Source organism: Periplaneta americana, chromosome 6 (genome assembly GCF_040183065.1).
Source record: "Periplaneta americana isolate PAMFEO1 chromosome 6, P.americana_PAMFEO1_priV1, whole genome shotgun sequence".
NCBI classification, from domain to species: Eukaryota; Metazoa; Arthropoda; class Insecta; order Blattodea; family Blattidae; genus Periplaneta; species Periplaneta americana.
The window spans coordinates 17457360-17483866 of NC_091122.1; the positions used below are offsets into that span (position 1 = coordinate 17457360).

At 35.3% G+C, this 26507-nt stretch overlaps 2 protein-coding genes across 2 annotated transcripts in view; both read right to left on the minus strand.

The window, feature by feature from the left end:
- The window catches only part of LOC138701066 (DNA damage-binding protein 2-like), a 55727-nt gene that overhangs the window by 13773 nt on the left and 15447 nt on the right, over nucleotides 1-26507 (minus strand). Inside the window, exons 6-7 of the mRNA XM_069827617.1 lie at nucleotides 5310-5442; nucleotides 2335-2545 (exon numbers count right to left, since the gene is read on the minus strand). Of these exons, the coding sequence (XP_069683718.1) occupies nucleotides 2335-2545; nucleotides 5310-5442 (344 nt within the window). The remainder of the gene's footprint in view (nucleotides 1-2334; nucleotides 2546-5309; nucleotides 5443-26507) is intronic.
- On the minus strand, nucleotides 16502-19176 carry DCP1 (decapping protein 1). The gene has a single exon (XM_069827616.1). The coding sequence runs from the start codon at nucleotides 18674-18676 to the stop codon at nucleotides 17183-17185; it is 1494 nt and encodes a 497-aa protein (XP_069683717.1). The 5' UTR covers nucleotides 18677-19176; the 3' UTR covers nucleotides 16502-17182.

Genomic DNA, 26507 nt, shown 5'->3' on the forward strand with positions numbered 1-26507 from the left:
TGAATGAATGAATGAATGAATGAATGAATGAAACAGTTTAAAATGCGTGTGTGATGAAGAAGACTAGACTGTTCCCCATCTGCTCTTCAACTGCCTCCTCTTTGAAAGCAAAAGACACATCCTCTCATTCTACTCAACCACGAGAACATTCATTGCAATAGCTAACCATCACTTCATTATTTTTATTTTAACAATGTTACAACCTACTTCAGATCTTACCAATTTTTAAGCCACATTCAGTTTCTATTACGATTGTCCACTACATGTATATATTAATTCTGTATGTATAGCATGCATTTGTATGTCCGAAATAAATTAACATTGAAAGTATTGGAATTTTGCCAGAACCTAAAAAAAAAGTGTGAAAAACAAATAAATGCGAAACATATAACAAAGGTTTTAGAGCAGCGATTTTCAACTTTTTTCGAAGGTGTAATTTAAAATGCCTCGGCACACTCATATAATCTATACCAGTGATTCCCAACCAGGGGGAAATTTTTAGGGTTTTAGAGGGAATAAGTTTAGGCCTACTGAATGCTGACTTGTGTCTTGTTCGCTGATTGTTGACTCTTGCGGACTCACTTTTTTACTACTCTTTTCACCTTTATTCTTCCAAGTTACTACGACAACTTTTACTATTTGCTTTTTCTCGCAGCACACCAGTGGACTATTCGTGGCACACCAGCTGAAAATGGCTGTTTTAGAGTATTAAGAAAATGGGAGTGGCTTAGGATAAATTACATCAGGGCTGGGCACATTACGTGATTCTGAGAAATGAGCGCTGTGTGCTTTAAAGAGCGGGTCTTGTGAGCGGTGTGACGTATGCATACTGTACGTCATTCAGTGTCAGTGCAGTGGTGACTCTGCAGTATGATGGCAGTATGATGGCGTCCCGCTACTCCCAATGCTTTTAACGTATCATGGGAGGAGGAGTTCTTTTTGGTAGAGAGCAGTGGATCAGCAAAGTGTTTAATTTGTCATAAAACACTCCAACTGATTAAGAAGTTCAATATCCAACGACATTCTTTATAACATGCTACTGAATATGACAAATATGTTGGTAATGAACGCCATAAATTAAGACAACTTAAAGAAAATGTTTCTCAGGTACATTATATTAGAGTATCTATTTGATATTTACATTGTATTATAAGTTATTATACATTTAGTAATATTTAATTTTAAATTATACAAGTATTATGATATATATATATATATATATATATATATATAATATATCATATTATATATCATGAACTGTAATATACTATACTATGATATATCATAATATTTGTATAATTTAAAATTATATATTACTAAATGTATTATAATAACTTATAATGCAATATAAATATCGAATAGATACTTTAATATAATGTACCTGAGAAACATTTTCTTTAAGTTGTATTAATTTATGGTCATATCATATCTTATATCATATCATATCATATATCGCATCGCATCACATTATATTATATTATATATTAACAGGATGACAATAATGCACTTAGTGAATCGGTTATGAGAATTAGCTACAACATTTTCCACGAAATTGCAAAGGAATTGAAAACATTCAACGAAGGTGAATTCATCAAGCGATGTTTAATTATATTGGCAGATGAACTCTGTCCACAGCAAGTAGGGGAAGTGGAAGCAATACGCCTGTCTCGTAGAACCGTGGTGAGGAGATTGCAGTATGTGCCTATGGGTTATGTAAATAAGCCTAATGATTTGTGTGTGTCCATAGAGTAAAGTTTTTTTTCATTAAATTAATAAGTGTGTTATAAATTCTGTAATGTACAAAGGATTGATGTAATATCCTTATAAACTATTATGTACTGACAGAATGAATGACTAGAACACCTTAATGCAGGGAAGGTAGCTGTAATGCGAGTCCGCCATTGCGTGAGCGTTCTGCTCTGGCTTGGAATTGAAGTCCCTTTCGGAGAAAGAGCAGCTCTGGCTGGCTAGACTGAGCCGCTCTCATGCCCGGCCCTGAATTACATGATAAGGAGAAGAAAAGAAGATTAACAGGTGGAGAGAGAGAGGAGGAGTCATGAAGGAAAAGAATAAGAAAAAAAAAGAAAGTGGCTACAAAAAAGAGAGAATAAGCAGAAAAGGAAAGAAGAGGTGAAGAGAAATGGGTGAAGAACTGGAGTAACAGTAGAAGAATAAGAAGAAAAATCGCTAAGAATAAAACAGATAATAAGGAGCAGTGGAAAAGAAGAGATAAAGGAGAAAATAGAGGAATAGAAAATGCAGAGGAGGCAAAAAAAGATGATGGAAGGGAGTAGTAGTAGGCATAAGAGGAGGCCGACAACCTGCAACACTTACCCATTCCAGAAGCCAGCGTGTCTCCCAGAATGTTGAACCTGTTAAGACTGATAATGCCAATGATGCCTTGCTGTGTCAGCCCGTACTGGTAGGCGCCTGTCTCCGCATCATAGAAGTCAATTGTTCGTAGTTCTCCAGGCACATACCCTGGAAATGACTTGTCTGGATATCGCCCTACTACTATGACATCTTCCAGAGGATGCCAAGTGGCCTGCAAGAAACAGTTTTTGCAAAAGATTGGTAATGGTAAAGGACTTCATATAATAGCAGCACTATAAAAAGCTTACAATTATTAAGGAACATGTGTATAACTGAACTATAATTTTATGATTTAATGAATTTGTTATATAAACAGTTTTCCTGTGTTAATTGAAATTATTATACAATTTTACCTTAGTTAATGACTAGTTTCGGCTTAATATCCATCATCTTCAGGTTCCTAATAAGGTCCTATGCTTGTTTTCGGTTTCTTCTTTTTGGTGCCTTTGATAAGGTGCGTTTATGACTGCTAGAATTGTGTCAAATAGGGTGTACGTTATGAAATTTAGTTGTGTGTTGGGGATGTATGATGCATGTGTTTTTCTATCTGTATATTTCGAATTCGAATTGTTCTAATGTATTGTAATTAGTATCATCTGCACATATTAATAGGTCTTAACTACGCCATTTTACTAACCTCAATTTTTATTATCCTTTCTTTTAACTATGTATGTACGTATGCATGTAATGAATGTCTTAATTAATTCATATTATTCTATCCAAGGGCAAGAATTTATTTTTTATAGGTTATTTTACGACACTGTTTAGGTTATTTAGCGTCTGAATGAGATGAAGGTGATAATGCTGGTGAAATGAGTCTGGCATCCAGCACCGATAGTTACCCAGCATTTGCTCATAAGTCTTAACTAGGTAACTTGCCCCAACTGGGATTCGAACACGGGCCACCTGGTTTCGCGGCCAGACACACTAACCATTACTCCACAGGTGTGGACCCAAGAATTTATTATCAATAGTAAGCATTATGTGTATTGGGGATCATCAGCGTGGTATTAGGCGTAATAGATCCATTATTGATCAGATTTTTTGTATTCGATAGATATTGGAGAAAAAATGGGAGTATAAGGGTACAGTACATCAGTTATTCATAGATTTCAAAAAGGCATATGACTCGGTTATGAGAGAAGTTTTAAATAATATTCTTATTGAATTTGGTATTCCCAACAAATTAGTTCGATTAATTAAAATCTGTCTCAATGAAACGTACAGCGGAGTCCATATAGGCCAGAATCTGTCAGATGCTTTTCCAATTCACTGCGGACTAAAGCAAGGAGATGCACTATCACCTTTACTTTTTAACTTTGCTCTAGAATATGATATTAGGAAAGTCCAGAATAACAGAGAGGGTTTGGAATTGAACAGGTTACATCAGGTCCTTGTTTATGCGGATGACATGACCATATTAGGAGAAAATCCACAAACGATTTAGGAAAACACGGGAATTTTACTTGAAGCAAGTAAAAAGATAGGTTTGAAAGTAAATCCCAAAAAAACAAAGTATATGATTATGTCTCGTGACCAGAATATTGTACGAAATGGAAATATAAAAATTGGAGATTTATCCTTCGAAGAGGTGGAAAAATTCAAATATCTTGGAGCAACAGTAACAAATATAAATGATACTCGGGAGGAAATTAAACACAGAATAAATATGGGAAATGCATGCTATTAGTCGGTTGAGGGACTGGATTAATCTTGCTCAGGATAGGGACCGATGGCGGGCTTATGTGAGGGTGGCAATGAACCTCCAGGTTCCTTAAAAGCCACAAGTAAGTAAGCAAGCATTATGTGTATGTGTTATGAGGGAGAGCAAATAAGTGAGTTACAAACTGAAGTAACGATCATAATTTTTGAATGAGACACCTAAAGCTATCACTGCTAGATGACAGTATTATCAATGTATGCATAAGTGAAACACAGAAGCATCAGTTGCAAAATGGCGGCACCTCTGCACGAGTGTACCATTGGCGACTTGATCCAAGCATTAATGCACATGTCTCAGTCTGGTAATGATGCACCCAAGACTCATCACCTATGACTATCCAGAATAGCATATCTTCCCCTTCATCCTGTCTGTTCTGATCAAGTTGCCAACTTGTTGCACTTTTGCCTCCATGACAATCTCTACTGGTCGACTGACTCAGTGTTAAATACTTGCCTGCCCATCAGAGAATTTTTGCGCCCAATGACAGACAATGCTTACAATACACGGATAGTATTTCTTTATTAATAAACTTTGTTGCCAGACCTTCTGCCCATAAAAATCACTAACAGACAGCTGCTCAACAATGGTATGCAGAGGTTTTGGCTATCTTGCAAATAATGCTTCTTTGTTTCGCTTGTACACACACTATAACCTTGAAACCTGGATAATACTGTCATCTAGTGGTGACAGCTTTATGCGCCTCATTCAGAAAGGTAGGTTGCTAATTCCATTTGTAAGTTACTGACTCGTTTGTGTACATATCAGTTACCAGTATGAACTGTAAGATGCAAAATTTAACTGGGATGATAGTAATGTTAATTTCTGGAAAATATGTATATAGCAACTTTTAAAAATTTACATTAGGTGGAAACAGGTTAAGGAAAAATGTGATTTGTAAAAACTTGATGTACCGGTATTTCATTTGATACAACATGTATCTTGACATATTTTGTATCAGTGAATAATGATAAACAGGATAATAATAAATTTTATTTGAGTGTCGTACTACTTTTCCCTGATGATGTAACCTGTAATTACAAAACGTTGGAGATATTATATTTCAGAACACGATGAAATATCCAAAAATCTCTTTCTGAGTACATCAGTGTGAAAGCCTCATAACACACAAACCTTTATTTTTAAAAGTACAGCTCCTTCTGGCCTAGGATCAGTAATCTGTCCAGTTAAAATGTTTCTAACAGATACCAATTACCTTAATAGGTGTGAGATGCTGGAACTGACGATGTGGATGCTGAATCACAGTTTCGAGATGCCAGAGCGGCGCCCTGTACACACGCAGCTGACTGTGTTGATCTGTTGTCAGCAAACGTGAGCTGTCCCTCAAGCTGCACAAGACATTGAATATTCTCATCATCTGGTAGAAAAACAAACCTATTTGCTTCTTACAATATTACAGAAAACCTTTATATTTAGCACTGTTACATACACTCTTTTCTTATGTCAAGAATGTAGCTAAAGTTGCAACAATTAAATTATTTTTCAGATATCTGGTTAAAAATACTAATAACTGACCCAAATGAACAATAAGCTTAAAATGTTTAATTTTATTGGGTTATTTTACGACGCTGTATCAACATCTAGGTTATTTAGCATCTGAATGAAATGAAGGTGATAATGCCAGTGAAATGAGTCCGGGGTCCAGCACCGAAAGTTACCCAGCATTTGCTCGTGTTGAATTGAGGGAAAACCCCGGAAAAAACCTCAACCAGGCAACTTGCCCCGACCGGGATTCGAACCCGGGCCACCTGGTTTCGCGGCTAGACGCACAGGTGTGGACCTTAAAATGTTATATCCAGGGTTCCAGAAATAAATTTATTTTGGACAAGTTTCCGGAGATATAATACTAGTTTTATTGCAGGTTTGCAGAATATTGATAGGCATTATAAGACAATTGTGCTACAACCAAAAGCTATATATTGTAATATTCTCTAATTTAGTGATATTCTAATGGTCTAAAAATTCTTATAACTTTACAAAATTAAGCATGATAAATGTAGGTGCGCAATTCATATTTTTTAACAATCAAAACGAAACCAATGTGAAACAGTGTGAATGGCTAATAATAAGCTTTAAGTGATATTAAATTGTTGTTTATGATACTTCATACATTTACGTCAAGAGTGACAGTACACAACAGTAGGTTACTGGATAAGGGACGGGAAAGAAAATGCACAAATACAATTTTAGATAATTTCTAATACTTTTATGTAAAACATGAAGGCATCACAAAAATGTTCGACAAAATTTATTACATCACTTCTTTAAGGCAATGAATAGGTGAAAATAGTGAAAAAAATCTTCAAAAAATGAAAGTTTCGTTGATCGTTTTGATTGTTCCAAAAATTAGTTTTATGATACACCTTTCATAACCTGTAGTTTGCTCACCCCTATGTCACTTAAGCCGTAATATATGCAGCAGGGCAGCTTTAAGGTGAATACATATTGTGTTGTGCGTATTTTTATTTAAAAGTCATTTTCTGAACTTTCTGATTTCTGGCAGGGATATTTTAAACTTCAAAATATCGTACTGTAGTGAATAAAGTTTTTCTTCAAATGGCCTGAAATTTTGCAAAGAAATTCATAAATATTTTATAAATAAAATGACATATCCTTTTATTGTACTCATTAAAATGTTGTGATCATCAATTATGTAAGTTGTAATAGTAAAAAAAATAATAATAACTAAAAATTAAACACAAGAATGTCAAATTTTTTTCCTAAACATCTAGCTTTCTAAATGCAAATATACATCACTTTCCTTACTCATGTATTAGGAATAAAGGAAAATGTTTTTAAGGAAAAATAATAATGAATTATGAAAAATTAGACGAATATTTATATGACGTAAATTAATGCAATAAGAAATTTATAATTTAAAAATTGAGATATCATAACGAAAATTGTTAGTATGATGCATGCCCATATTACCTGTAATGTGACAAAAATTTCAGTTTCATAGGACTGAAAATATAAAAATTATAAATTATAGAGATCCATCGCTTTAAAAAGTCAGTAGCTTTTATAGATAGTCTCTAAGTGGATAGGTGATCCGTAACTAATGATCTCTTTTGTTTTGATATTGAAGGTGCAACTACTGGACCTGTCTCAAAATTTTGATTTTCACTGTCAGACATTGAAATAGGCCTAACTTAATTTTTTTCTTTATATATCTTTTATGCTGTTACATTATTGAATATATAACTTCATTGTAGCAACTAATCTCTGCATTTCTAAACCATATGAATTGTATTTAGCTTTCATGCCTTTTCCACTTGAAGTGGGAAAAACTGAATAATTTTTATTTCTCTCCAGACTGGATCACGTTTTACGCTTGGATTCATTTTAAGTTAACAGCAATGTTCTTGCTACACTTTTACAAGTAGAACAACTTAATATAGATACTCAATAAAGTGATTCTTCTCTTGGCATAGCAAGTTACTACTAAACAGGGGCGATTTCTCCGGGCATGCTACGCTTGCTGCGCAAGCCCGATATTTTCGTAGAATGTATATTTCTCAAAATGGCGTTACGTATATTAAAATTTATTTTGATTTTTGGAATAATGTATAGGCGTAATACCATCCGCAGGTTGCATACCGCAACGCTTGCTCGTTTCTTGGAACTACAGGAAAGACATAGAAATAGCGAGAATATGATGCGCGCGCAGGTGCCTTCCTCCTTAGTCCGTCCTAGGCGCACATGCTTCTGTTATGTGTTGTTTGAAGCTCTGGTCCGAGAGCTACACCAACGACTATTTAACGTTACACAGAGCAGTATTGACAGCGGGAATGTGCTGTGATTTGCGAATGCAATGTAATTGTATGAGCGGAATGCATATGTTAGCTGCTGCATGTATTATTAATTCTTAAACATTAATTTGAAGTATTGCAATGAGTTCGGAATTGTGTGTCATTGAAACCTTATTATTAAATCCATTTTCCCGAAGGACTATTCAAGAGAAGACAGACATTATAGAGAATATGTGCGCTCGTTCAGTGCAGCTCAATACAACAATGTGCATTGGTTGGCAGGGTCGAAAAAACTAAATAAACTGTTTTGTTGGCCATGTTTGTTATATTATATGGAACTTCTACATCTGATAAGCGAATATGATCCATGACTCATAATGATTTCATAATTATAAAATAAATTATGTGGGTCTGATTATTTTTATTAATTATGAATTATTATATCCTCCCATCTTCCCCTGTGAATAAAAGAGCAAGCCTAACTATCGTGACTAGCATTCGCCCCTGCTACTAAATGTTAACTCAAAAAATATGACATAAAACAAACTGAAGAAAAAAAAACAGAAGTTTGAATTTGAACAACAGTGGACTACAAGGATTAGACAATTATAAGAAAACAATCTGATTTTAATTATTTACCCATTAAGTATGTCATGTTAAATATAGGCTCAGTGGCGGTGTGTCCTGTGTGTTCAATGGTTCAGAGAACCCACAGTAAAAACAATTTCATTGTTTAAATAAATTTATTTATAATTGACACTATCATTCTTTGTTTCTTGCTCATCTTTAATAAGTTTACTTGCGGCTCTGATGTATTTTGAATTGCAGAGATTGAATACATGCTTAAGAGGTTCAATTTCTCCTCTGAACCTTGCCGAGCCAGCTTCTGGACTTGCGTGCGGGGTGAAACGTAAGGGAGGAATGCTGGAAGGGAAACATGTGCATGCATTGGTAAAAAGAACAGCGCACTGCACACTGTGTTGAGCCCAGCTGTCCAGTGACCTAATAGTGAGACAGCCGACATGCTATGGCAGAAACATAAGAATGGTCGTTCTTGGTGTTTTAGTCTTTATATACTCACCTTGAGTGTGATCAGTGTTCATTTCCAAAGAAAATGAATAGTGTTCAATATCTTTTACAAACAAATTTTTCAGTTTTAATCTTGGAAGATAAGCATAAAATAAAGGAGCTTGGAAGGATGTTACCTAACTTGATTTAAAGCAAGCACAAAGAAGCTGAGGTAGGACATTTTGCAGGGCTTTTAATGTTAAAATATATGAAAGAAACAGCTGGATTTGCAGTTGTGAATCTACAAATATATATATTATTTTGTTTCCCATGCCTATTTGCTAAGGGTAAAGATATGAGCTGGACATCCACTAGTGTGTCAGATTTAAGTCCTTTGACACAGAAAATTAAGAAGTATGGGTAATCAATTGCTCATAAGGATGCTTGCCTAGATTTATCAGTGCTTGAAAGAACAGAAATTAGGCAACAGCTTAGCTCAGCCTTCAGGCAGAATATTGAAAGACAGAAAGATAACGTAAGGAAAAATCACTATGTTGTTGTTTTCTAATGCCAGGCGTTTGACAATAAAGTCATTTGACCTCTTGCACTCCAATATTTTTCAAAGATATTATCATGGCCAGCCACTGAAGCACAGATTTTGAGGTGTTCCGAATCCATTTCTTGGTTTGAGTTGCACAATGGGCAGTTAGGGGACTGATATATTCCAATTCTATGAGTTTAATTCTGTTAAATGTAATAAAGGTAATTTTAGATTACTTTATTTACCCTATCACGAACTCATTGAACAAACTGCAAAACAAAAACTGGACTTAAATAAAAAACTAAAGATTATATTCAATAAAAAAAAAAAGAAAGTAAAGTCCGAATTTCTCCATACATTTCAACCAACTCACAACGTATTTTCAACACAACTCCATACATCAACTCTCAACAGGTGTTTGGCCAAACAATCATGGCCTGTTGCCAATCTAAATGCAGCACGAAAATCGGGAATTAACTGTGGATTATGATGCAGAGGGTTCCATTTTTTCCCTTGAGATTGTGTTATCAAATTTTGTTTGTTTAATTCTAAGTATGTCCAAATCCACTTACTGTACACCCCTATGGAATGATCTGCATCCAAAAATTGAAAATAATTACATGGGACATTAAAAAATAGGCTCATTGGCACACACTTTATAAATTAAAAACAAGCTTCTTCATAAAATTAAAATAGGAAAACCACAAACAATATTATATCTTACTTTTTACTCACCTTGTATACTATGTAGTCTATAACAGATTTAACATGGGAAATCAATTATTTGTAAATACTATCTTCTTGGATGTTTCACAGGGAAAATGAAGGGCTAAAAATACCTGGACATGCAGTAACTATTTCATTTTTTTAAATATCTATTGTAATTCGTATTATTTTCATTTTTTGCACAGCCCCCTGAAACTCGATATTAAATAATAAAAAATAACTTTTTGCATGATGGTGCCAGTTGTAATAAATTACTATTGCCGTTTTAATGTCTGTAAGTTGATCAGATCGCATTCAAGTGATTGCTATGGTAACAAGAGTGATGTAAGTAAAATTGTGAGGATTTTTATGTCAATGTTCATACAAAAACAAAAAACAGTTCAAGACCATCACGAATCAAGTCAATTTTGGAGGTCATGACCTCATATAAGCATATGTGCAATCCATATTTTCAGTTTATATATCCTATAAATTAAAGCCATTAAATATAATATACATTGTGCAAAAAACAGTATGCAATACACATGCGTTAAGTGCATAACAGACTCTCAGAAACTGAAAAAACAAGGCACCTGGTTTAACTCGTTTTTTAACTTTTTCCTCAATTCTGTTATGATGCACTTACCACACATGTATTGCAATATACTATAGGCCCACTGTAAAAGAAACAATATGTAAAATGTTAAATAAAGCAAATTTAGTTACATTTCCGAATTTTAATTAATTTCTCTGAACCTATTAAGAAAATAAAATTGTGCATTTCGATGTATTTTTAGTTCTTTAACATTTTCCTATATAAAATTCTACTGCAGAACATAGTATTTATAAATAATTCATTTTCCCACATTAAATTCCTATATACAGTAAACTGTGTTATATTATCAGAGCCTGTGAAGGTTCAGGGGAATTCTTTAGTAGCCTACCATCTGTAGTACCTCTAAAGTGAAGTGTGTATTATTGTGTTACTTATTCATTCATTCATCATTAGCACTACAGCCCATGAAAGGCCTGGGCTTCCTTAATCAGTAGAAACCATTCATCTCTATCTTGAGCCCGTTGTCTCCATCTCTTGCATCCAACTCTCCGCAGATCATCCTCCACATCCTGAAGCCACCTCAGCCTTGGTCTTCCTCTCTTCCTTAATCCTCCTGGGTGTCCATATAATGCCCGTTTAGGTAATCGGCCTTCTGGCATACGTTCAAGATGTCCCAACCATCTAAGTCTGCCTTTCTTAATGAAGGAAACTATACTCAGCTCTCCATACAATTCCATTAGTTCTTTATTTGTTCTACTTCTAAACTGACCATTTTCAAAATGAGGACCATATATCTTTCTCAGGACTTTTCTTTCCCAAACTGCTAGCATATTTTCATTATTTATTGTTAAAACCCAAGCTTCGCTAGCATATGTAACCACTGGTCTTAGAATAGTTTTATAAATTATTTTCTTTGCAGATCCGGATAATGAACCGAGTTTAAATAGTTTTCCAAGCGCAAACAGGCACCTATTACCGGCCATTATTCTTGTCTTTATTTCTGAGGATATATCATTATTGTTTGTAATCATTGTACCTAAATATTTAAAACTTGTACAATTTTCAAAATTATGGTGATGAAAGACCACATTGTCCTGCTTCTGTACCTCTCTTCTGGATGTTTTCATATACTTTGTTTTCTTTCATTTATTTCCAAACCAAGCTTTCTCGCTTCTTCCTCAAATTCTTGTAGTGACCCTGATAGTGATGCCTTTGTTCTTGCAATTGTGTTACTTAAGTAAGACATAAATGCTTTCATATTGTATAGCCTCGTTATTTCCTACAAATTCAGAGTCACAATTGCAGTTTGAGGGTGATTACTCCAGATGTTAGCTGTGTCGGTTTGTCCTTGAAAACTGGAAGTAAAGGTACGCAGTGAGTCAGCCACTCATAAGTTCAGTTTTTTCTATTAGTGTGTGTTGTATTTTCCAATGGTTACATATTCAGTGTGTGAAAGTATACACAGTTTGAAAATGCACATATGGAAGAAATTGTGTGGCAGAACTAGGGAAAACTTTAGACGTAAATTTCCTGTCTACTCAGTTTCATAGAGCAAAATAATACTACGAGGGTTGTTTGTAAAGAAAGGACTGTTTTGCAATAAAATATTAACTACGAAACGCTTTGGGTACTTTATCTTTTTCTCACATGCTACATACACTTACCTACTTTTCTATGTATAGTCCCGCCGCTCTAATTTCCGGCAGCCAATCGCATTGCAGGTCGGCTACATTTAAACGTGTGCATCTTGTGATTCACTGAGGAAGACGTTATTCATTTCTTAAGGCTCGATAAATACTTAATATAATCGCCCGCCATTTTGGCTCTTTCGTTGGCGTTCAGAGAAAGCACACGAAGACGTTATTTGCCGCTAAATTATTTGCTGAATTATAGTGTGTTTGATTTACTATCATAGGAGCTAACATGATAATGTTTAACGATGTGACAAATAGATTCCTTGTCTGGTAGTTCGGCAACGAAAGAACAAAAATGGCGAACGATACTACCTATCTAGACTTTATAGAGCCTTTACTTCCTAAGACGTAAGCAAAGAGGAGGAGTCACACCGGGAATAACAGCGTTATGACTATAATAAGTTCAGTTTTTTCTATTAGTGTGTGAAAGTATACACAGTTTGAAAATGAACATATGGAAGAAATTGTGTGGCAGAACTAGGGAAAACTTTAGACGTAAATTTCCTGTCTACTCAGTTTCATATAGCAAAATAATACTACGAGGGTTGTTTTTAAAGGAAGGACTGTTTTGCAATAAAATATTAACTACGAAACGCTTTGGGTACTTTATCTTTTCTCACATGCTACATACACTTACCTACTTTTCTATGTAGTTGCTGTTGTTACTGAAACATTTGTCATAGTGAGAGATAAGTATCTGTAGACACTCCTCATTGAAGTCAGCCATTCTGAGATGACAACCATTCCTGCACCACCATTTTCACTTCATCATCGGTGTTGAAATGCACGTTGTCTGCCAGCATTATTTTGCTTTACAACAACACAAGGCCCCATACTGCTGCTCGAATGCAAGCTCTAGTCGAATCTTTCAGATGGCAGTAAATACATAACCCCATACAGTCCAGATCTAATGCTGACAGACTACCACATCTTCCTCCAACTGAAGAGGTTTCTCACCAGCAAGAATTTCAACACTGATGATGAAGTGATGACAGCAGTCCAGAAATGGTTCTCTCAGTGGTGGACATCTATGGGGAGGGTCTACAGAAATTTGTCTCACACTATGATAAATGTTTCAAGAACAGCAACTACATAGAAAAGTAGCAAAATGTATGTAGCATCTGAGGAAAAACAAAGTACCCAAAATGTTTCGTAGTTAATGTTTTATTGCAAAACTGTCTTCACTTTAAAAATTTAGTTAATAGGTTTAACAAAAGTTTTTGTGAATGACGTAATGTGTGAATTATATACCATGCAATATGGGCAACACTTCCAGCAGCTACTGTGAGCCGGGTGAGTACTGAATGTTGTTAATTTAACACAGTATGTGTTTTAATCTGGCGAAGCACCATGAGTCCGTGGATGCAAGCAGCAGTAGTGGAGAGACCTGCTGCTAGAGTCTACGGCAATTCGGAAGGCGGTAGCTTGCTAGCATTTGCGTCAAGAGAGACAGATAGAGAGAGCAAGGCAGCGTACAACATTGCCACATCATACTGCAATACAAATAGCCCAGGAGAGAATTTAAATTATCAAAAGACAATCATGAACTTAGCCGTTGATTACTGTAAGCATGACACCAAACAAACCTTCTTTCACTAACAATATTCTTTGCAAGGTTCTCAATCCCACACCACATGCTTCTGCAGTCGTTTCTTGCGCGTTGACAACATTGCAGCCAGCATCAAGATGGCCGGCAGCATTCTGCTCGTCGACGTTTTTAAAATAATTATACACTTTAAACACTATTTTCCGCGCCTGCCTGTGCAATACTTGTCTTTTTACAGTCTCTCCTTCCATTTATTTATCTTACACACACATAGTAAATGTTAGTTTTACTTATTCAATGTATTGAAACACTCACACGTGAACAAACGAACTCGGGAAGTACTAGTTACAGACTGATTCCGATGGATTCTACTGTACAAGCTTGTGACGTCACATGCCAGAAATGCTACGGTGCATTAAGCAGCTAACCGCCTTCCGAAATGCCGTCTAGTCTAGTCAACTAGCAGGAACACCTGGAACATGTGCTGGGACTTGCTCTATTTTACCAGGATAGTGAAGCAGTAGTAGATTATCATCAGAGAAAAATGAGAGTATTTCAATAAATGTCCCGAACACCAACCATCTCTGTCCTCCAAGAATTTCACTTTAACTTCCAACCCATGTGTCTACTGCAGAAAACTAATACTCCTACTTTCAATACCAAAGCCAGTTTAATGACATTAGATAATTTAATTATTTGTTAAGTGTAGTAATGAATGTACTTTCAGTTATGTATGTGTGATAACAATGTAGAATCTCTTTGAGTGTTTTTTTTTCGTGTCAATCTATATATTAACTGTACCACAGAGGGGCATAACTGTTTTCCAGTGGCGTAGCATGAAATTTTGAGCAGGGGAATCTAACTCAAGTTGTCTTTCATGCGATATGAGAAAACGTATTACAAAAATATAGTTTTGAAGTAAATAGTAGTCACTGTCAAGTCAGCAGTCGAAGATTGGTTGGAACCTCGTAACACCAATAAGGCATGACCTCAAATGGTACGTAGTGAAATATGATTTCACGGTTTACACATATCTCTAACAAATAGACACGTATACATATAACATTAGCTCACTCCCTGTCATAGAGGAATCACAATATTAATGGTCAATAGATACAGTACGTATGTGTCTGTCTTTTGATCGTGTCCTTCATTAACAGCAAGGGAGTGGGTCATTTGTTTTTTTAGATCACACTTTTGTTAGTAAGTCAGTCTTGATAATAGCACTATCCTAAATAATTCAAGTAAATTGGTGTCAGGAACTGTTATTCCACTCATTATTTATTATATCAGCCACAATGCACACTAACACTTCAACTGAACATAACTGACGAAAAGGGATAACTCGGAAACTACTTATTTTCAATGTCAAAGCTAGTTCTTGCTAGCCTTGCGACCAGAGTAGTTTAGTTAGAAAGGGATGGAAAATCTGCGGGGTGGGTTACACAGAAGAATGAGTGTAAGAAACCAGTCTGCTTGGAAGCTGGTGTGCAGGCTTCTTGTTTACTGCTGCATCACAAATCATCCTGAGTTGCCGCATCACAATATTTAACACGTAAAAATAAATTCTATTAAGATTAATAAATAATTTTGTCCATAAACTGGAGGTTTATTATGAAATTATTATTAACTGGGGAAGCTGAGCTTTTTAGCTTACATTGACGCTACGCCACTGCTGTTTTCTTTGGCTTCTACTTTGCCAAGAGGTCCAGGACGAATTCCTAGTATTGCATCCTCAGTGTTACCATATAAATATTAACAGTATATAGTCCGTTACCATAGTAATTCCTTCTGGACCTCTCATAGTAGCAGCACAGTTAATGGGGAACGTTACCTCTTTTTCTGTTGCTACTATTAAATCTGAACTGTGATGCCAGTCCACAAAATCTTCAATTCCAATTCCACTCCTTACGATAAAACTACTGGAATGACAAATGGTATTTTACAACATTTCCTCAAGAACACAAGAACCATCACGATATTTTCAAATTTTTAATCTCTATTTACGTAGAAGAGTTAGTACATCACCAACACTGTTCAAAAGTGCTTCAATGCCATTAACTCTAAAATCTAAATCTATAGCTCTAGAACACAACAGCCAGGTACGTCAATCTTATTTCATGATGCTTGCGATGCTTAACATTTTAAAAGAATTTTATTTTATTTCAGTAATCAACAGAGAATGTGTTATAGGGTGTTCAGCAAACTAATACCTAATAATCTTAAACAAAAAGAATCATACCTAAAAAAATGGAAAACGAATAAATTTCAGCTGCAAATATAACCATAAAATATCATTATACAATATTTCCAAATCTCCTTTTAGAGTTAACTCTCTGTTACAGGAAATACGTTTTTTGTTTTTCACAGGATGTAACAAAATATAAAAGAAATTTATGGCATTGAGGGTACTCAATATGGTTCATCCTTCTAACTTTGATAATATCCATAAGTTACAAATAACGAATAAGATATTAAATTCTATTAAGCTTAACAGTGTAACATATGAAATATTCAAAAGTCAAACAACTGTTCATTCTACACAACAGAAAAATTTCATAAACATGGAATAAAACCAATCAAAATGTTTTAACCTGAAAATTGTTTTATTTTTGAGTAATTTTGTTATCAATGACAAAAATAAATCTTTAATGAAAAATAGTCAGAAGAAATTACAATTTCAATAATTGATTTATAAATTAAAATTCTATATTCAAATCTATGTAAGAACTAAAAAGAAAAAGTATCACAATTATTCACAATAAAGAAACATTGTAAATAGTCATTGTACTATTTTCTTGACCTACATAGGTACATGTTGGAATAGATTTTGATGCTAAACAGTAGATAGGAAATATCTCCAAATTCTCACAATATGTTGCAATAACATAGCTCATTGTAAAGTCGATAAAATGTAACAACACAGTCATTAATGATTCATATATGTACTGATCTCCCAAATCACGAGCTAATACACATATTGATTTATGCTTAGTGTACCAGCAATATCTTTCTGTGAATTCATTCGTCAAAATACACAACAGTACATCTCATTATGCCTGTACCAACGATACATACACACTATGGTAAGTAGCTTTAACAGTGACTAAATTGTACTTCATTAGGTTCGGTAGGTATTACGTTTATGACTTTATCAGAAAATTCGTTAAGTTCAGTCGTCAGTCACATGATAAACTTACAAATCAGCACAATATATTATACTGTCTATCATTAAAAGGGAGGGGAGAGGGGTACACTCATTTAATCTACATGACCATTTCCGAAAATGACTTCACATATGCTTCGTGAAGTTTGTTAACAAAGTCAGGATCATTTTTCACAAGATAATTGAACGCTTGTAGAAGCTGGTTTCTCGTTAAAGGTTCCGGCCTGACTGGGACGATGCTCTCATCCAGAGGAACTATACCACTAGGACCAGGCGCCAATGTTGACTGTGCAAGTTCTGGTTTCGGTTTCACTGATGTTACATTTGAACTGTGTGCCAACATTGGGGTGCTACCAGCGTCTAGTTTGTTTGATGTGTCTTTTGTAGCTGATGAAGTAAACATGGTGGGAGGCATTAATGCCGGTTTCTGGGGCGTTTCCATTCCACCGCACAAAGGCGCTGATACAGGTCGTTGATCAGATGTAGCAGCAGCTTCCATCACCATACCACTCGACACACCTGTCTGAAGCCCAGATCCAAAAAAAGACTGCAACTGAGGGCATGTTGTTGGAGAAGAAATACGAAGAAAACTCATTCCATTCTCAACCAACGCTGCAGATGTACTGGAAGTTGGCTGTGTGACGAGAACGCTACCATGCTGCACTCTCATGGGATCAGTCATGTTTCCGGAGGACAATGGTCTGGATTTGTAGTTTCCACTATTATTTTGCTTACTGTTGTCTTTATTAGATTGAGATTTTCCTTTATTCCTTTTGGTTGAAGCAGCCTCCGACTGTGGTGTCACAGATCTTTGTTGTTTCTCAATATGTTCCACAGTATGTGCTGGATTGGACATTAGGCGTTGGAGAAGAAGAGGTTTCAACTGGTTATCACTTGGATCACTTTGTAGTTCTGTTCTCGGTGCGTGGTGACCAACAAATAATCCTGGGTGTGCATTCTGGGGTACTTTATCTGCTGAAAAATGAGAAGCACCACTACTGGCTTTAGCAAAAAAATCCACTACACCCTGGGGCATATCCGGTTTTGTTTCGTCGTTTAGATGCCTATTATTTGCTTGATTTTTATTTGAATTATAATCCTCCTGAGCTTTACTCAACATTGTAAATATATCCACATTTGTATCACCACCACTAGCACCACGCTTATTCTTCACAGCAACTTTATCTGGAACCTTTTTATTCATCTCAGATTCTTTAACTAGTTTATCAAGCACTGACGCAATACGAATGCATTCTTCTTTATTATAAAACCAAACACCGAATATGCGGCAACTTGAATTCCGATATAAGAGAAATGGTTCTTGCAACTGCAGGTCAAGTCCTTGAGTAACGGGTTCCACTAGATTCTTTATATTAAGTCTGTTCATAATAAGAATACTGTGATACGGTTCCCCTTTTCTACTATACACGAACAAGGCACCTTCCACATCAGTTTTTTCCCACTCGTTATCGTCTGCATTAAATGTATATAATGCTACATGCGTTGCGGTTTCAAGAATATCCTGCACATAAGGATCAACCCCTCTTAACGCTGAAACATTCATACGAAATTCCTTTGCGTCGGCCATTTTCATACACTACAGCGACGAAAGCGACTGAGGAACATTTCGGTGACTGCTTTCGAATAACAACATATATTATGCCAATGAACGAGGATGAAGATGCTTTATACAAAGTCATTTTCTCATACTACAAACTATATATCGATATAAATATATTATAATAACCATAAATACACAAAACACTACGTTATTTAACCACTCTCGAAGGTATCACACATTTAAGAAAAACAAAAATACATCAGTCTTACGAGACATCACTATACACTGTATAAAGCATGTTCCAATAATATTGTCCTGAAAAAATTGTAAACATCAACACAATAACCACATTAATAAGCGCGTGTATCGATTACATCACGTCTTCTGGTCTATGACATGTAAATATATCTATATACGGAAAAGTTTACGTTCCCATATTAATAAATAAAATCATATCTCATACAAACAGCGTACTTTGATCTCTAAAAAAAGCTATACATGTCACACGATAAAAACACAACAGATGGTAACGAACGGCAATGCTCATGCGCAGATCGATTCTCATTTGTTGCGTTTTCCTAACCACTCTGATGACAAAGATTTTATTTTCTTTCTTTCGCTTTATCTGGGCGCGCGTTTTACGCATAAATGATACATCGTGCAACATTTTCGTTTAATTCATCACTTATGTACAATTTTCCCTTTCAAGTCACGAATAAAAATTCGAAAGGCATAAAATAATATGCGTCTGTCTTTCGCATAAATATTTTACTAACACTATGGTTTGAAAAATTAAAAACTGCTTTTCCTAAATAAAGGAATTTTCTACTGCAAATAAATTTTGTTTCCATTTAGTATCACTTTCTTTCAAATTCTCGCTTATTTCTGATTATGTTTAAGCAGGAAGCTCGTCATAGTAACAGTAGCATATAAATTAATCAACATTTACAAATTGAAAGGAAACGCATCTTATTCAAAACTGTTTTAATGTGCGAGAATGAACCAAGTAACTGTGTCAAAAATAGTTTATTTAATAATGCGTTTATTTGAGTGTGGGTGTGTCTAACAACACGCACACAAAAGTCAATAGTAGATGAACATGCCTACACATTACAGCTTTGTTGCTATTCCACCTCTCTATATATATACAGTATTACTTCATGGGAGGAAGGCCAGCCAAGAATGATTGCTTAAATACTACAAAGTTTCATAACAATAACACGGATTAAAATCAGTGTTCTAATTGAAAAGGGGCAATCTGGGCAGTTTCCTCATTCCGGATTTTTTCCCAACTTTTGCATTCCTGGGTTCATTTCCAACGGAGAAAATAAAATTCCTCTCTCTGAATATATGTTTTAATTATTAGTATCATACTGGATAGTTCTTATTTTTCCTCTGATTAAGGTTCTGGCTGATCTATTATCAGGCAGTACATCTCACTTGATGATATGTGTCAGAGAAAGAACAATTGTAAAGGTCTACATCTGAAGTCTGATTAGTGTAACATGTAGCTAATCGGCGATTTTGTAATGGAGGGGGAAAGGAACTGGTCACCCATTATCTCCTGGCCTAGTTGCCTCATGAGTGATTCCTTACTGTTATCCCCTATGAGGTTCAGACCTGTCTTCGGACAGTTGACTAAACAACAACAGTTCTTCTTTTGGAAGTATTCTAACATCCACTACCAGCTTGCTGGACCTGACTTAGCTTCATTGGAGCGATGATTGAAAAGAATTCAAGAGAAGGAATTGTGGCAAGATAGGACTTTGTGGAAGAGGCTATGTTCTCCCACAACTGAGTGGAAACGTCAGATGATGATGATGAAGATGATGATGATGATGATGAGTACCATACCGGCCTGAATAGCGATATTTTTCTTGGAAATGAATTTCGGAATACTTACTTTTATTTTCTGTGCAGTGGTCAAAATATTTTCTCCTTTGGAGTTAATTTGTTACAGTGCACTTATTCTGAATGTCGTTTGTAAATATCACCTGGACTTCAATATTAAAAAAAAAGCTACTCCTTAATAAAAAAAATATATATATGAAAATATGTTAGATCATCTTTTTTTTAAAACTATGCCACAAATACTATATGTCTGTGTTCATAAACGTTTGTTGTTATTGTTATTTTCATAATACGATTTCGCAATTGATTTGTGAACTATATTGTACCTATTAAAAGGGTAGGTACAGCTTTAAGCATTGAAAAATTGACCATATGGAATTGTTTTTTTTTTTCTCAGTGCACATAGCTGATACACAGTTGCAAATTAATACACAGAAAATCCTATCTTTCTACATATATTAAAATAATTTTAAATTTTATAACATGAATTTAAATATATAACTTAATTCTTCAAAATGGTGGTCAGAATCCAGAATTTTCTTCTCAACTCAACCAAGACCACTGTAGATGGCCCTGACCCAATCAATTTTCAACATTTCCATGTCCTGTTATTTTAATTTTAAAGCTAAATATAGTTCTATAAAATTGATCACAATTAGATTTCTAAGTAAATAAGTAATATTTTTAACTTCCATTTGAATTTATGAAACATGTTTTCAAGGTATACTATAGATCAAAATAATTTTTTGAGCGGCTTGATTCTGGTCATTTTTGTACATAATATATATTTGTAAACATGCACAAAAATTTCATAAAATTCTGTTCAGTAGTTTCACAACTATAACAGAAACAGCTTTTCAAAATGTAGTTAGGGAGGGGAAAGAGTGTGAAAGATTAATATTAAATTTGGTATCGTGTGCAGCATCTTGCATTAAAATTCATAACTTTAAAACTAATACGGATATTAAAATAAATTGTTTCACTAAAATAAACTTCAATAATTGGTGCATATTTTTAAAATTATTTTGAAAAATCGATTTTTTGAAGGTATTAAGCACTACCTTACTCCTTGAGTCATAAAGTAGGATAGAAACAGTTACCATGGTACCAGAAATTCAAAATACTATGCCAGGTGCCACGGTAATTAAAATGGACGTTAACAACAATATATAATTTTGTAACTATACATTTTAAAACCGAATGTTATAATTGACACAAACACTTTAGAAAAAAAAAAAAACTGCCTTGTCAACGACAAATTCTTTCCTCCCCCTCTACCTCTACATTTTCATCAATTCGAATGCTGATTAAAATAGTATATGTAGTGATAGCAAACCCTCCGGAGTTCCTTGCATTAATCAGACAAGTTATTCCATGTTTTTTTTTTAATTATGTTTCATTTAACAATGCTTGCAACTGCTGAGGTTATATCAGCGTCGCCGGTGTGACGGAATTTTGTTTCGCAGGAGTTCTTTTACATACCAGTAAATCTACTGACATGAGCCTGTCGCATTTAAGCACACTTAAATGTCATCGACCTGGGCTGAGATCGAATCCGCAACCTTGGGCACAGAAGGCCAGCACTCTATCGACTGCGCCACTGAGGCCGATCATTCCATTTTAAATTAAATCTCTTAAAATATACATTTTCTGATATGTATGAAAAAAACTATCGTATGACTTGCCTACCTAGTCTAGAATGTTAAAAGGTGTCATCGATTTGTTCAAAACTCATTTTTTTTAGTCCACATACGAATGTTTACTTAATATCTCTTAGTACATAGTACTGAACAAGAAATTCCATTCAGGACTTATAAAACATATATAAAATATGCTTTCAGAATTCATAATCTTAAAATACTTAACAATTTGCTAATGATTGTTGCACATCACAATATTCATAAATATTGGTTTGCTGTACTCAATCGGTAATAAAAATAATAAAAAAATGAGATTGTCTATTTTTATTTCGTCACATACCTAGCAATTACTTTGGGGTGGTGAGAAATACGTTAAGAATAAAAGAAACAGCACTTTTCAAGGGCTAGTGGAATCTTTTTCTCTTGCAGATCTTAAAGTGAAACTCATACACAGCAAGGCCCTTACTACATATCTCAGTTTGTAGCCTGTTTCAGCCCATTCATGTTTCATCATGGCATATGATGTGTAGAATTCTTCCAATATCTTCTCACTTTTCTCCAACTTTTCTTCAAGCACGACTTTGTAACTCTCGGTGCTTGTCTACGTTGTGACCGTGAAACAAGCCAGCCCAAGTTCAAATTCTGGTTGAGGTTTTTCCGAGGTTTTCTCTCAATCATATTATCATACAGCATTATTACTTAGGAATTTTCATTATAATCCACACAAGTATTCAAATTTCAAAAAAGAATACTTAAAATTATCATGCAGATTCCTAATGTAAAAAAATAAATAAATAAATTCTAAGAATTCTGAATTTTACCTGTACCCAGCATATAATTATACAGGATGTTTAAAAAATACGGGGCATAATTTCAGGTATGTATTTCCCACATGTAGACAATCAAAATAGTTCATTACAACATGTGTCCAGAAATGCTTCATTTCCGAGTTATGGCCTTCACAACATTGAAATTCACCGGAACGTTTTTCTTTCCGCAGGTCATTGTCATTACAGAAGATGTTCAAAATGTCCACCTCCTGCTTGAATACAGACCTCACATCGATGTCTCATTGACCTGCGAACACGATCCCAAACTCCAGGAGTATTGCGTATGTCCTCAGAATATGCCACAATTCGATTCCGAAGGGATTCCAAATCAGGCACCGGAGACGAATAAACCAATGATTTTAAATGGCCCCACAAGTAGAAATCGAGAGGGTTCTGATCAGGTGAGCGTGGAGGCCAAGCAATTGGGCCACCTCTACCTATCCATCGATCAGGAAACCTTCGATCCAAGTACCGGCGAGCTGTACGACTGAAGTGTGCAGGAGCGCCATCATGCAAGAAGTGAATGTGTTGACGATTGATCAGTGGAGTGTCTTCTAAAACATGAGGTATGGTGTTTTCCAGGAAGTTTGTGTATGCCTGTCCCGTAAGTCTGTAACAACACTGAATGTAACTTTCGCCTCGGAATGAACTGTCAGAGTGCCCTCTTATTGTCTCCTTTGACGGCAACGACCTGCGGAAAGAAAAACGTTCCGGTGAATTTCAATGTTGTGAAGGCCATAACTCGGAAATAAAGCATTTCCGGACACATGTTGTAATGAACTATTTTGATTGTCTACATGTGAGAAATACATACCTGAAATTATGCCCCGTATTTTTTAAACACTCTGTATTTTAGATACAGTATGTTTTATTCATCGAAATATAAATTTCTGCGAAGCAAATTCAATGCACCATGATATAACATGCCATAAAAAAAAATATACATATACATATATACAGTATATATACAGCGTGTCCCATTCATCTTGACCACCCAAAATAACTTTGTACACAAGCACCAAATAAAAAATTGTTTCATACAAAAGGTGTACAACTGAAAGGGGGAAATAATACTAATGGGGAGGCAACCTTGTAGCATTATTTATGTATGGGACACGAGTAATTATATATAATTATGGTTTATTTAACTGCAGAGGTTATATAAGCATCACTGGTGTGCCGGAATTTTTGTCCCGCAGGAGTTCTTTTACATGCCAGTAAATCTAGTGACACACTTAAATGCCATCGACCTGGGTCGGGATCGAACCTGCAACCTCGAAGATAGAAGGCCAGCTCTATAGCGACAAGCTACCGAGGCTGACAAGATACGAGTACTAACATTGTTTATTTAAATGGCACTTCATATAATCTTCTGGATTTTTTCAACAGTAAACCAGAAACTGCAAAGGAAATGTCACAGCAACGTTGTTCTGTTTATATTGATTGTATCGTTAGGATTCGTATGTGCAATGCAAAATGGATAGTTTTGAAGAGCCAAAAGAAATAACATATGCTGCTAGTGAGGCAGTTTCTGGTTTACTGCCGAAAAGATCCAGAAGATTATATGACGGTGCATACACTCGTTTTAAAGAATTATATTTATTGAAGAATGCACAAATGTATTCAAAAAATGCCTTGTTGGTGTATTTCACGGAAAGAGCGAAGGAATACAAGTCTTCTACGGTATTAATCATTTTATGGTAAGATCTTGTTTAATGGTAAATGATAACATTGATATTAGTAAATATGGAAAACTTATTTATTGCATTGTTAAAGAGGAATTCAGTTGGATAGCGTGCAACAAAATCTAAAGTAGTGTCCATGGATGATGTTCAAACTTTCTTGTCAAAAGCAATGACGAAGTGTATTTGTTGGTTAAGGTAATTAGTATATTTTAAATTAAGGTTAGATTGCTGTAAAACATGTAAAGGTAATATTGTTGGCATTTTGGTAATAGTGATTGATTGCTTTTGTAGGTTGCTTTGGTTTCTCACGTAGCTGGTGCATCTCATTCAGATGAACTGATGGATTTGCGAGGTTCATCGCTGATTGTTCAGATTTGCAATTCGAAGAATGATCTCCTTTAGGGAGAGAAGTACTGCATTATCTCCCTAGGGAGAAAATGTTACATTTCTCTCCCACTTTTGGTAACCTAGAAACCGACATTTAGTCAGTATCTTGAAAAAAAAAAAATTACTTGCTTTGTTGTCACATTTCTAAAGACACAGTTGTTAATAAAAAAGTGACTGCTATGATATTTTTACAACATGATACCCGTACAAAAAGAAAAAAAAAAAAAAAAAAATGAAAAAACCGTTGGCATCCTATGACACAATGTTAGTAAATATGGAATTTTTTATGTGTATCATATATCGCACCCTCAGAACTATACTGTCGTAACTCCCAAAACACTGTTTCGAGAAAATCGAGTTTAAAGATTTGAAACGTACTTCAAAATTCAATCCCCATTGACATATAAATCTGCGTACAATAAATCTGATGTTTATCTTAAAACCCCGAATTTTGAAGTGCGTTTCAAATCTTTAAACTCGATTTTCTCAAAACAGTGTTTTGGGAATTATGATAGTATAGTTCTGAGGATGCAATATATGGGACAAGTTTCCCAAGCCTCGGATACAGGACTGGCGACACGCAGCAACCCTAGGTAAGGGGTCCCGTTAAATTACTTTAAAGCATACAAGAGGCAGGGTAGAACTTCCACACCTTCTGGACCTCAGTTCTAAGACAAGGACGGGAAACTCGTATTGTAAACAAAGCAGTTAACATGAGTATCTACATACAGCAGCAACTAAGGTAACGGGAGAAGTTAAGGTACGGTCACACGTCGCTACTTTTGCAACGCTGTAGTACAAAAAACTGCGCAACTCTCGTACTGCGATGTGTGAACAACAGTCCAACCCGAAAAGTAGCAGCTGCCGAACCTGCTGCCCGCTACTTTTTCATGCTGCGCGCAGCTTAGAAGTAGCGACGTGTGAACAGGGTTCTTAGGGTTGCAGCCGCAGCATTTTTGATATCGGTTTTGTTGAAACTTTTGCTGTGGTTGCGACCAGTGTTACCACCCAAATGTGCCAATGATACTTTTATTGTTTGGATATATTTTAATGTTAGATGTGATGAGAATAAATTATGTGTAACAGTTATTAAATACACAACACAGTCTGAGTATATTTGCTGACGATATAATTCAGTGTTTTAATTTTCCGTAGCGTAGTTTCAAACAGGAGGGTTGCCAACATTGATTACGTGAATATGCTGTTGGTTATCATTTAAGTATATAGGCGTTTTTAAAAGCTTTATAGTAAAAAATAATGCCAATTTCTGAATACTAGTTAGGACAGAAAAGCAAATAATAGATAAGTAAGCTTTCGCATGAGTTTCTTAATAATGTGAACATAACCACAAAATGTATATTGAGAAGTCAACACGGAGATTGAAACCTGCAGCATGACTGCGGCTGCAAAAGTAGCGCCTTGTGTGTGGACAGACTCGCAACCTCCAGTTGGAACTTTTGCTGCACTCGGG

Bases quoted from the DNA above. Each gene is read 5' to 3' on its own strand.
- DCP1 (XM_069827616.1), bottom strand. From the start codon at position 18,676: ATGAAAATGGCCGACGCAAAGGAATTTCGTATGAATGTTTCAGCGTTA.